The sequence below is a fragment of the Amborella trichopoda genome, chromosome 1, assembly GCF_054954075.1.
Source record: "Amborella trichopoda isolate Santa Cruz 75 chromosome 1, AtrichopodaSantaCruz75HAP2 v2.0, whole genome shotgun sequence".
In the NCBI taxonomy this organism is placed as follows: domain Eukaryota; kingdom Viridiplantae; phylum Streptophyta; class Magnoliopsida; order Amborellales; family Amborellaceae; genus Amborella; species Amborella trichopoda.
The window spans coordinates 55,069,008-55,081,849 of NC_142336.1; the positions used below are offsets into that span (position 1 = coordinate 55,069,008).

Consider the following 12,842-nt stretch of genomic DNA (forward strand, 5'->3'; position numbering starts at 1 on the left):
AAGCATGCTACATGCGCTAGACCCGCGGAGGAACATACCGTGAGCAAAAGTCTTTCCAGGGACACTTTGGCCGTATCCCGTATGGAATGACCTCAACACTTCCTTTCTCTCTCTAAGCCGACGCAGCCCAACTGACACGAAAATCTCGTTCCCTCTCTCTCTCTCTAACTCCTGAACAAAACGTGAAAAAGAGTCCCCATAATTCGCATCGCTTTTGCCCAGAGCCGAAAACCACGGATGGCAAAAAAATCCCCAAATCAAAACCAGGACTTGAAGAGAGAGAAAGTTCCGTTTGGGTTTTCTTTATATCAAATCTCCTGTGACTCTCATTTTCTGTGTTTTTTCTAATTCTTAAATCTAAACGCATATCAATTCTCCTCTATTTTGTCTGTCTACCTAGTCTTCTTTTGGGTCGACGTTCTGGACTCTCTGGGTTTTGTTATTTTTCTCTCTCATCGTCGTTTATCGACGGTTGTTGTTTCCTCATGTCTTTTGCACCGCTGTTTCTATCTCTAGTTTCTCGGAAATTTCCAGAGGTTTAGAGCGAGAGAGGAGTTATTTTAGGTTTTTCGGATATTGCTTGCAATTACGACTGCATGAAAAAATTGCGAATGGATTTGTCATGAAATTGCGTTGTTTTGGAGGAACCGATCTGTTTGGTATCCATTTCTTGATCTTTTCTTTGACAATTTGATTATTAGCTGGATTTGGAAATTAGGGTTTTGCTTGAACTGGGCAAACTGCTTCCTTTTAGGGTTTGAGATCTTATTCCTGTACAAAAGAGGTAGTAATTGGGTTCAGCGATGTGTTGAGTTGTGTAGATATTGGAATTTGAATTGCAGTTTGAAGGGATCAACCATTCATATTCATTTAGGTAATCCACACTGCCTAAAGTGATTGAGTTCTCTGATTATGTTCCCTTTTCTGTTTTTCCAGAGATTCAGTTATTTCTTATGTCCTTTTGAAGCTTTTTCTTTGCTTTATAGAGATCTTGAATGCAATTTATCTGTGTTGATGCTTTTCTCTTGATTCTTGTTGATTATTTATTTAATTGTGCCGCGGTCATTTTGTTCTCTCTATTTATATACCTGAACATTGGCCCAACATAGACTCTGGATTTTAGGCATCAGAAACTCATGACTTTTTTTTACGCAATCTTTGTTGTTTAGTTCTTCAATTGCGGGCCTTGAACATGTACCCTAATTAGAAATTTTGAATCTTGATAACAGGTTACAGGAAAGTCATGGCTTTTACACAAAATCGACATTTACCAACTCAAGGTGGGTACCAAAATCACAGGTCAACTTCATCGTCATATGAGAGATCTGGTGCCCCAACAAGGAATTACAGCAATATTGTTGACCTAACTTCTCATGGTCCTGATATCGATACTTTGCCCGCCATGAAAAGAAGAAAATCCATGGCCACTGAAACTTCCATGGCCACCAAGAATAGTTTTTCTTCCAGTTTGTGGGAAAATCAGGGGAGATGTTACCAACCATTTTATTTCAATGACAATTCTGTCGCAGCTTGTCGATCCGATTTGAACTTGTTCAATAACCTGTCTACCAGCAACCATCAGTATTATAATTATTCCCAACAAAGTTATTTGAGGGATTGTACAGGAGTAAATGAAGATGGGGTCTCTCCCAATAGTGTTTATGAAGCATCGGAGTTTTTTATGTCAAGGGATGAGATAGAGAGGTGTTCACCTTCAAGGAAGGATGGAATAGATTTGCGTAAAGAAACGCATCTGCGATATTCATACTGTGCCTTCCTCCAAAACCTTGGAATGACGCTGGAACTGTAAGTATTTCAAAAGTGTATTTGTAGATGTCATCTTTTCATACAATCATTTTTCTCGTTTAGGAGGAAGAAGAATATGACTGTATAACTAATTACATCTGAGAATTACCTGATTTACACATTCTTTCCCCCCTTTTTTTTTTTTGTTGGTCATTATTTCATTATTTATCCTTGACTTATTCTCATTGGACTATTTGATTCTGATGTTTTCAAGCCTAATCTATGTTCTCAGCTTTATATTATCTGTTCATGTTGCTTCTCTCTGTATTAGTCCATTTCATTGGTAAATACAAGCTTGGGGTTTCATGTCATGTATGAAAGGTATAAAATGCATTATGGATTTCGAGTTGTATTATATTTTGGGCTTGGTGATTGAATTTATTTCTTCCTTATAAGAAGTACTTGTTGGTTTTTCAGGCCACAAACTACAATTGCAACTGCTATTGTCCTTTGCCACCGCTTTTTTGTTCGCCGATCTCATGCATACCATGATAGATTTGTGAGTAGTAGTCTCTCTCCTTATTTTGATTCATCTAGTAGTTCTACATGCTGGAATCCGTTTAAGACTACTGTGCTTTGTGATCATTTCTGCTATTTATGTGCTCCTGGGTTGTTCTGAATTAGCTTAATGTTATCAAATTCTTCTTCCGTTCCCCTAGGGCCTACTCAAATTCCTCTTACACCAAAACGGGGAAGAAAAGAAGATGCATGAATAAGTTTTTTCATGCTACGTTCTAAGTTTTTCATTGCATCCCAATTTTGCTTTTGCAGTTGGTCGCTACAGCATCTCTCTTTCTTGCGGCTAAGTCGGAGGAGACACCTCGCCCGTTGAATTCTGTGATCAGAGCATCTTGTGAAATTTGCCACAAGCATGACCTAGCGTTCTTTCCTCATTTGCTGCCTGTTGTGAGTATTCATAGACTGTTTCTTTTCCTGACCCAGGTGATTTTCTTCACCTATTATGTGACTGCAAGTAGGAGTACAAACATTACATATGATGATGAGAATTAAGATTACAAAAGGATTATATTATGATTCTGTTAATTTTAAGTATAACTTCTTTGTATTTTTGAGGAAATATTCTTAGCCATCAGTCTGTGGAAAAATGGAGTTTCATCACCATCTGATGAAATGATTGTAAGTGATGAGGGGTGTGTAGTCCACCATTGAGACCGCATCCTATTATGTTGCATCCCACTCCCTCTGTCTCTCTCCCTCTGTCTCTCCCTGTCTCTCACAAACACACACCACATCCATCCCGTTAATTGGATGATGATGAACCCAATCGGCTATGTTTTTTGTGGTCTATTGGAGTATGGTATACTTGTATTTTAGTTTGCACCGCCCCCCAACCCACCCCCCCAAAAAAAAAAAAATTCTTTTGTTAGTCTATTGAACAAACTAGATTTGTGTTGGATCGTGCATTGTTTATCCATCTGTGTTATTTTTGTTGTGAGCAGGACTGGTTCGAGAAATATAGGGAGCGGGTCATAGAGGCGGAGCAAATGATTCTGACAACTCTGGATTTTGAACTCACTGTTCAACATCCTTACATTCCACTCACCACAGTCCTTAGCAAGTTAGGATTATCTCAAAGTGTTCTTGTAAATCTGGCATGGAACTTGGTCAATGAAGGGTAAGCTCCATTATGGCATTCATCCGATGACTTTTTAATGTAATTTAGTGCAACAAAGCAGTTTTAATTTGATGAGTGGATTGAACAGTATCACCTTTCATCATGACTTGGTATTCTCTAATGTTCTAGGATTGTCTGCAAGATGTCTATATCATTTTAGCGATTTTTTACTTAACGTATTGTAATCGAGTATGTTCTTTGTTTTACCTGTGCTCTGCTTTGGTTCTTCTGATATTTGTTTCTTCTTTCTGGTAAGCTGATTACATTTGATTTCTTATTATGAAGATGCATATGCTGGTCTTTTCTCTTTTCTATGCATCTTTGTCTAGGAATGGCATGAATATATTTCTCAATCCACTCCTGCTTAAGTTTGTTTCGTTTGACCATATTAAACCAATCAGTTTTGATATTTTTGTTGGATGATAGATGGTTTCACCTATATCATATCCAGTTTGATTTGACCTTTTCTTCTTTTAGGAGGACAGACATATTTTATATTCCATATTTTGAAGTATGTTTGATTATACTTGAGTTTTCTTTTCCTTAAACAGGTTTTGCAAAATGACGCTGGTGGTTCCAGGATGTATGAAAGCAGCCTGATTTTTATCATGCACCAAGTTATTTATGTATGTACCTAGTGGTAGAGCCCAACTGATGTGACCAAGCCTTGCACAACTGTAGAAAAGGCTAAGGCGAACGCCTGTGAAGGCGTCGCGAAAGCAATGAGCCTAAGCCTCATGTGACAGTGTCCATGGTTCGAATCCCCGCTAGCTGACCCATAAAAAACAATTCGGACCCACAGCGGACAAGATGTACATCCAATTTCCACCTGATGAAGAAGCCATTAGGCCGTTATTACTGGTCTTGGGATATCTTAGGGAAGCGTTGTCATATGGCTTTCATGTGGCCATGAAACAGATGATCTCTCTGTATTAACTATTATTTCTCAACCCCCTTATGGGTCACTGATGACAGGTTATCAATAATTACTGAGTCCTCAGTATTGATTACTCATCTTTAGTTATCTGTGGAGAATCACTTCTTGGGTCTTGAGAAATGGTCGTTGAAACAGATGGACATTAGTCTGAAGTCGGTTACCTATCAAAAGGATTTCTAAGGGCTTTGCAAGTCCTGTTGTGGCTTGCAAGCCATGCTTCAAGCAGTAATCAACTAATCATAGAGCACGCGTTGGTGTGTCAGTAGTGACACTTGTTTTCTCTCGGCGTCTGTTTGTGAACACACAGTCATGTGGGTCACTTACATGTATAAGCTATTTGAGAGTTAGTGGTTAAGGTTGAGAATGACCACTCAGAGGTATTGAAAATGTGTTTTTAGATGTTTGACCCTACTTCTTGTGGGCCATACATATTCTAGTGTCTGATCAATTGGGTTCACCATCTCAGTTCCATAGTTACATCCGATAGTCTTGGATATAGAGTCCAGCTTTATAGTACCTTATCGTTAATTGCTGGCAATCAATGGCCTGCTAATAGCTGCATTTTGATAGCTGTGCAGACTAGTATTGGTTGCTGTCTGTGAACTATCCTGGAGGTTCTTGTTGGAAACCAGCAAGGCCTACATAGAGTTTGCAATTGATGATTTTAGGCTGAAGAACTTGGAGGTGGCTGCTAAAGTATGTTATGGGCTTTAGTAAACTGGGATCTGATTCTTAGTATCTCTGCAACTTCCAGTTGCATGTATTTGAAGGGGCGGATGCTATAAAATTGATGAATAAATTCAACCTGGGCCATTCATCACATTCTAATATCTTATGTATGGCCGTTACTGTGGGAGGGGCTATTTTGTGAACACATTTGAAAATATCATTTCTATTAACTTATTGCAGGTGTTACTTGTCAGGAAATATTTTGACCTGTAACATTGCCTTCTCCCTAACCAATCCCTCTCCCACCCCGCAAAAAAGAAAAAGAAAAAATCCTGTCTGCATTTGTATGCCAATGGGCATGTATTGCATAGTTTGACTGGGGGGTTATTATCTTTTCTTAATTAATAACATATTTAATTGAGCCGAAGGAATAAACTTATGGATTAATTCACTGTAGCACATAAAAGCAATAGATTAGATGTTCTTTTGTTGCTTATGTGCAACTATTTGGACTTTTGATGCTATATAACCAACTAGAACAAACATTTTGGAAATGTTTAGAACACTTCCTTTTATTTCTTTATTGAAAGTGGACATTTAGTAATATCTGCAAACCTCCCCTTGAGGCAAGATGACCAAATTCACCCCATGGCATTCTAACACTGGTACAGAGGATGATGCGGCGCCCGCTCACTTCCAAACAAGTATGTTTGACTTGCTACTTTGCATTGGCAAACCAAAGAAAGCCAAGTGGATTGGTATCACCGAAAACTGCAAGAGGAGATTGGCATATCCTGGAAATACCACTCTCTCCTTGGGCGGCCATGTGACCCTGAACAAGTCCACCTTAACATATCCACCGGTCTTCCAGATGTCCCTATTTCGTGTGCAGTTGAGCATCGTTAACAAGTTGGAACCTCTCGTGAGAGACTTTCTCTGGAATGGCATGAATGGCTCTCGCAGATATCACCTAGTGAAATGGTATGAAGTCTCTATGCCAAATAAAGCAATGGTTCTCAGTATCTGACACTCCAGGGGACTACATAATCCTCCTCGGGAAGCAGAGTTGGTGCTTGTGTTACAAACCAGGGGCCAATATAACGTTCAATGATCCATCATAGACATGGAATGGAAGATTCAGCATGGCTTGGGCTGTTAATTGCGAGAGCATCCAGGAGAAGTCCATTTGCCAAACTAACACCCTTTTTTATAGTTTGTTGTACTTCATTGGCAAATCAGGGAAGAACACCAGGTTTTGGAGGCGCTTGTGGTTGGGACAGCAGCCACTTGAACTTTTTTCAGGGCTCTGAAACATGGATATAAGAGGGAAGCCACATTTGACAACCATGTCGAACAGTTGTGCAGTCACGTTGTTTGGACCGTCATCCTTCGGGTAGACCTCAATGGAAGTGAGACATCAGAATTCGTTTCCCTATGTGACGTCACTTAACATTTACTTTATGCCCTTGTCTGGTCCTGAAAAGTTCACTCGGGCCCCCAACTCAAGAGGCATCTTCATGGTGGCCTTCTATTAGCCCTGCTGCCCTTGTTCATGCTACCATCCATGGTTTCCTCCTGCACTCCTCGAGGTCCATGCCTTCATTTGGGAAGAAGGCCATATCCACTCACTGAGTACAGAGGCGTTCCAATTGGACAATAAATATGCTATGTGCAGCTTGCCCAAGGAGCCCAGCTCTCCTCTTTTCATACACAGCACCACGATTGGATCACTTCACAATCTGTGGGAAAACCTATTAAAATATCACTATTCCCTACCCCTTCCAAGTCAGGTCTTATATCTGCCGGTTCATCATCCAGATTGTCATGTGGTTCATCTGGCTCAAGTGTAATTGACGCATGTTTTGAGTTGTTGTCGATCCGCATCACCAAATCTCATACATCAAACTAGATCTACCATAGCGTTGTGGGCCTCCTTACTGAAAGAATATACCCACTATTAATCCAATCCTCCCTACCTTCGATCCCAAGATCCTCCTTTGTGCTGCCACCTGGACCAGGCTTCATCAAACTATAACTTTTGTTTTTTTTTCTGTCGAGAACCTCTGGGTTTCCTGCCTTAACAGGACGCCTGTTTAGAACCCATAAAGTGAGATTCTTCTTACCTTCTCTTATCCTGTTGATACTGCTGATGCATCCTTTTCTGAATCAAAGAACCTGTATATCAGAATGCAATTATTCAACGGAAATTGGGGCTCTTCCATCCTAATCAAAGGCGACTCCCTCAGTGCCATCTCATGGACTACCAAGTCCACTTCCTGCTCGTGAAGGTTCAAAAATCATTTATGAACAATTGTTTCATTTGTGTGGAAAAATCTCGGTTTCCTTCCGACACACATGACGTGAAGCTAACTCTACAGTCGGCGCCTTGGTGAGGGAAGGCATGAGCCATCCATCCCTTGTGGTGACCCAGCTCCCTACATTCTCTTTCGCTAGACTGCACGTTTATTGTACAGCCCCACCCTAATGCAAGTCAGTAGCTAAAAATTCGTACCTCATCCTTTATACTTTTTGGTTTCTTGTTACTTACAAAAATTGGGCATAGTTTTCTGTTTTAATCATTTATTTAAAAAAAAGAAAAGAATATCACCCATTGATTCAGCAACTAAAAATACACTAAACTCACTAAACTTTAGATGCGTTTGTAAAATATTAACATTTCTCTTGGTGTTTTATGTCCCAAACCAAGCTTGTTAGCTTGTTCTGGTTGATCTGCATCGGGAACCTCTGAGTTTCCTGATTACACATTATTGTGATGTATTGTAGTGTGTATATTACAATACCATAAATCATAAGCTGTAACACTTACAAAGATGTTCTGGGTAGTGCATAAGGTGTGCGCATACATCAGGAACAAAAACTTGTTCAGTCAGAAAACTTGCCCAAGTAAATTTGACTTCTTCAGTAATAAGTTTAAAAATGAAAAACTCAGGATGTATCTGATAATTTGCTCATATTTCAGTTTCTATGCTATTTTTGGCATATAAAAAGGTGTCTTCAATATGGTAGGATTTCTGTATGATAAGGTAATGTGATGGGATTGAATCCCTGTGTAGACATCTCTCTCTCTCTCTCTCTCTCTCTCTCTCTCTCTCTCTTTCCCTCCCTCCCTCTCTCTTTCTGTTTTTTTTTTGCTTTTTTTTTGCCCTTTTTGCACAAGTTCTCTGAAAAACTCACTTGCGTTCTTCTGGGTTGGAGTGTTTAAGTTGACTGTTTGACTCGGTTTTGGCAATGGCCAAGTTGGTCCCCTAGTTCAAGTTTTTGAACATAAGTGTGGACCTTTAATATGCATTTTTCCTTTTCCCTATTTTTGTAAAATTTCATGAACATTTGGCTTTTTTTCTAAAATTTTGTGAACAAAACTGATGTACTTCAGACTCCAACCTGCATACTTTTCAATGCAAGTACTTCCTTTGGCTGAAAGACATTGCCCTTCAGGGGGCTTAGTTTGCTAGATTACTCCAGGTACTTTGGGCCGCAATACTTCTCAGGTACTTTGGGCCGCAATACTTCTCAGGTACTTTGGGCCGCAATACTTCTCATGCATTGACTTAACCGAGAAAGTACTAGAAGAATGTTTGCTCCATACTACGCAATATTCTTTCCTCTTGTTTTTATCCTTCGTAACCATTTCCAAATGCTCATCAACTCGTTCCGGTTTTATTAAGATCCCTCTTGGGCATAGATATTAAAACATCTCTTCTAACCCTTTCCTCAGAACGGTCGTAGACTCTCTGAAATCTATTTCTAGCTTTCACAAGCTTCCCCATTCTGATATACATGCACTGATTTCTTCTCCAGATATTTCATCCTTTTTTTTCTACTTTTTTCAAGTAGCTGCAAATGAGTATGCTCCATATATCTGGAGTGCATTTTTCCTTGCATGTATGTGGTATTGGAAACAATTTTTTGGAGTGATCGAACAAAAAAAGTATGCGATCTTTTGGAGTTGGATCCCTTCAAAGATTTTATTTCTCAACTTGAGCAAGGCCAGATTGTACAGAAGTTCTTACATTGGTTTTTAGGTAACTATCATAATGCATGCACTTACTTTGGATGACATATGAATTGCAGGATCTTCAAGAGAATAATGCGCTTGTGTGTAGGAATTTTTTGGCTGATGGATTTTTATACTGCTGTTCATGGAGGCTGCTCTTTCCATCAATTACTATAGAAGGCGTTTTCCAAACTAAATGCTATAGATTTTAAGTATATTTCAAAAGGGTGGTTATAGTATGTTACCCCGAGCCTGAAAAGTTTTATTTTTAAAGTTGACTTAATTTGTTACTTATTTTTAAAACTTCTCTTGCTTTGTAAACTTCAAATTTGCCCCTTCTTGTTAATCTGCAGCCTATCGATGTTGTCATGGCACATGATAATAGAGCCCCTGATTTTACTGATGTCTATGGACAACATATCAAAATCAACTCTTGCATCCTCATGATTTACTTGAATTTGGTTTTTGTCTTTTATTCCGTTTGCTTTATTATCAGTTTAGACAATCTCAATCCTATATCAATGCCATGGCCTTGGTCCTGTTGTGGGAGTTTGGGACACATTGTGTAAATCAAGGTTAAAGGGTTTGAACCTTGAAGTTTGTGCCTTATGCAAACCAAGCTAAACCTGCCCCCATCCTTGCACCCAACAAACCAAAGAACAGGAAAATTGTATGTCACGTTTCTTGTTTTAACAATGATCTGTCTCTGCTAACCTTATTGTAGGTGGTCTTTCAAAGAATATATATGTAAATTTATATATATAAATTTATATATATATAAGTTATATATATATAAGGTTCTCTCTCTCTCTTGTTTCGCTTCTCTCTCTCTCTTGTCTCTTTGGTTTTGCTTCTCTCTCTCTCTCTCCCCCTAGCCCCGGCTCCCCCTACAAAGATAAAAACACACACACACACATTTATAAATTGAAAAAAAAAAGGGCATGTGCGTGCACTTTGCATGCTTATACACATCCACACCATCATGTATGCCTTTCGACCTGAAATGTCAATCTCATACATTGTAAGAAAGATGTGCCCAATTGCCGCATCTAAAGCCCCGAAAAATGGAAGATTCCGACAATCTTCCTTCAAATATCTAGGATTGCAAATTGTTAAGTACTTTGAAACAAATTACAATTAAATCAAACATAAACCCTTAATCTTAAGTATTTGAACTCTGTTATGCAAACCATGAACAGCATGAACCACATGCATGAGCATGTGTCATGCATAGGACAATTTGATCTGCAGGGTTTCTGGATGGTATTTGATAGAGATGAAGATACATGCACGCTATTGCTTTTACGGTCTTCCAGAGTGTCAGCAGGAGATTCTTGGGATGTATTTTATCTTGGATGGCTGGTTCATTAGTTTGGTAAGAATAGCATGTGTTATAGCTTTCTATTTTATACAATTTAGTTTAAGCAATGAACTTCTTGTGTACATAAGCAATGTGATTTGATATGTGTCTTGTTGAAAGGAGAGTTCCATGCATGTGCTGTACTACTGTATTGTGTCAATCCATGATGCAGATATTTCAAAAAAGAAAAAAAAACTGATGCAGATGATCGTCAGTGCTCTCTTGTTTGTGCCGATTTCTCTGCCATGATGCATACAAATATATGTATGTGCATAGATATTCTTGTCCTGCGAGTATTGAATTGTGACTTTGCAGGCTTCGGAGCTCCTTATGGCTTCAGTTTAAACCCCATCATATTGCTGCTGGGGCTGTGTTTCTTGCTGCCAAATTCCTCAATTTGGATCTCGTATCCAATCAATCCGTGTGGCAGGAATTCCAGACCACACCATCTATTATTCAAGGTATTATATTCTTCTACATGCTTCTTTAAAATAGGAATACACACACACATGGTTTTTCAAAGAATATATATGTAAATTTATTATTCAAGGGCCATCATATAGGATCTTTTTAATATCCAGTTATATATATATATATATATATATATATATATATATATATTATATGGTCTTTTTAATGTGCATATGTATATATGCCTAAGGGCTAAAGACCTAATTTTGAGAAATTGTTAGGACTGCAAGACTCCCAAAAACCGACTTCATTATCTCTTTAATCGATAAGATGAAATTGGATTGGAATTCAAATGTGAAGGCTCCAAATCAATTCCCGCTACAAATGACTATGGAATGTCCATTTGTTGGACAATCTGGTCTAGGGTTTTAAGAGTTCAAAATCATTCTTCCTTGTTTATTTGAATTTGTCACAGTATGAATATAATATTATTTAAAAATTCCATGTTGTAAAAATTCCCTCTAAGGTATTTTGGCGCTTGGGCCAATGGTTGCAGCATTGACCCTTTGAAAGATGCACATAAAATGTTATTACATATCTCAAATCATAATCATGACTCTATAATGGCTATGATTTGCTGATATATGTTTGGACTCACTTGAACTGCAGATGTCTCTCAACAGCTGATGGAGCTTTTCTAGGGGTGGGATTTTGGCCCACTTGGCCTCACATACAAGATCTGTGAGTATAGTCTTCATATTCTTTTTGTATCTTCTTTTGAGTGGGGCTGAGGTACTAGTTTGGAACCCAGACCTAAAGATTGCACCAAGTGTATTCCGTTTCAGAGGGGGCTGAGTAAATAGTCTTTGTTCATTGGTTAATGGTGCAATACGCACATGTAGATGGGTAATTACCCCACCAAAAACCCCACCAAAAGAAACAGTGGGTACAACAGTATTATAAGTGAATGATCTGTGTTTGGAGATGGTAGTGCTGAGACAAGTGAATACATTTTGAATACCCATGTGACTCGCCTATGCTGTGTATTCAAAAAGATAATAATTGTTGTTGGCTCTTTAAATTACTTGATTATTGTCTCCGCCAGTGCTGTTTATTGTGGGAGTGTCCATCTCATAAGCAAGTTATTTCATCTTGAAGTCATACCAGGTGCTGATGAAGCTTTGGATTGTGCTTTGAGAGGTGGAAGAGAATGACCCTAGAAAATGGCTTGTGTGGAAAAATGATAAATCGCCTTGGTTCTTTTAGCTAAAGATGCCCAGCTACGGATAAAGAGGATGGGTTTACAAGTTGGAATGTTCTTACAGGTATCCTATGACTATCACATGCACACACATTTGTTTCCTTCTGAAACCTTAGAGGTTGGGGAGTAGTGTGATTGTACGAACTCTTTTTTTGACCCATCCACTTCCCTAGTTTTATAAATGAAAATCTTGGATGTACCCTTATTTTATAGTTATGTGGGTCTTCTGTGTTGTTTTGTCACCTATATGGCCTTTTTAGAGATGTCAAACAGGTGCTTTGACTTCGTCACAGGATGGCTTCCAATCCAGTGATGAACACTACCTTTTCTCGAACAACTTTTTAAGGAATCCTGGGTCAAATTGTTTAAGAACACTTGGTTTGGGTGGTGGCGCGGTCGGTCACTGGGTCTTTTTAAGTGTTTTTTTCGAGGAAGTATATTTTTGGGTTCTTTGGCACGAGCACACAACAAAATTTTTTTTTTCTAGGACAATTTTTTCTTTTTTTTTTTTCATATTCATACATCTCGATGATCAATTGAAGGGATTTTCAACATTAAAATAACTTTTTTTGATAGATTTTTGAGGTGTATATGTAATTATACATTTTAATGTTGCAGCCTTCTATAAATTTTTTCATATATATATATATATATATAGGGTGTGGTTTCTATAAGGTTGCAACCTTAAACAATCCAATTAAGGCGCGCTTACAAATTTTATCATAACATTTTATCATAACATGTAAT

General features: G+C 38.5%; 1 protein-coding gene across 1 annotated transcript; it reads left to right on the top strand.

The window, feature by feature from the left end:
- The first annotated feature begins 761 nt into the window (after positions 1-761).
- LOC18440884 (cyclin-T1-3) lies at positions 762-12,307 on the top strand. Its single transcript, XM_088875085.1, has 8 exons — positions 762-874; positions 1,230-1,806; positions 2,224-2,305; positions 2,578-2,712; positions 3,267-3,442; positions 10,739-10,884; positions 11,504-11,575; positions 11,993-12,307. Exons 2-7 carry the CDS (start codon positions 1,244-1,246, stop codon positions 11,533-11,535), a joined length of 1,134 nt encoding a protein of 377 aa, XP_088731211.1. The 5' UTR covers positions 762-874; positions 1,230-1,243; the 3' UTR covers positions 11,536-11,575; positions 11,993-12,307.
- Positions 12,308-12,842: the final 535 nt, after the last annotated feature.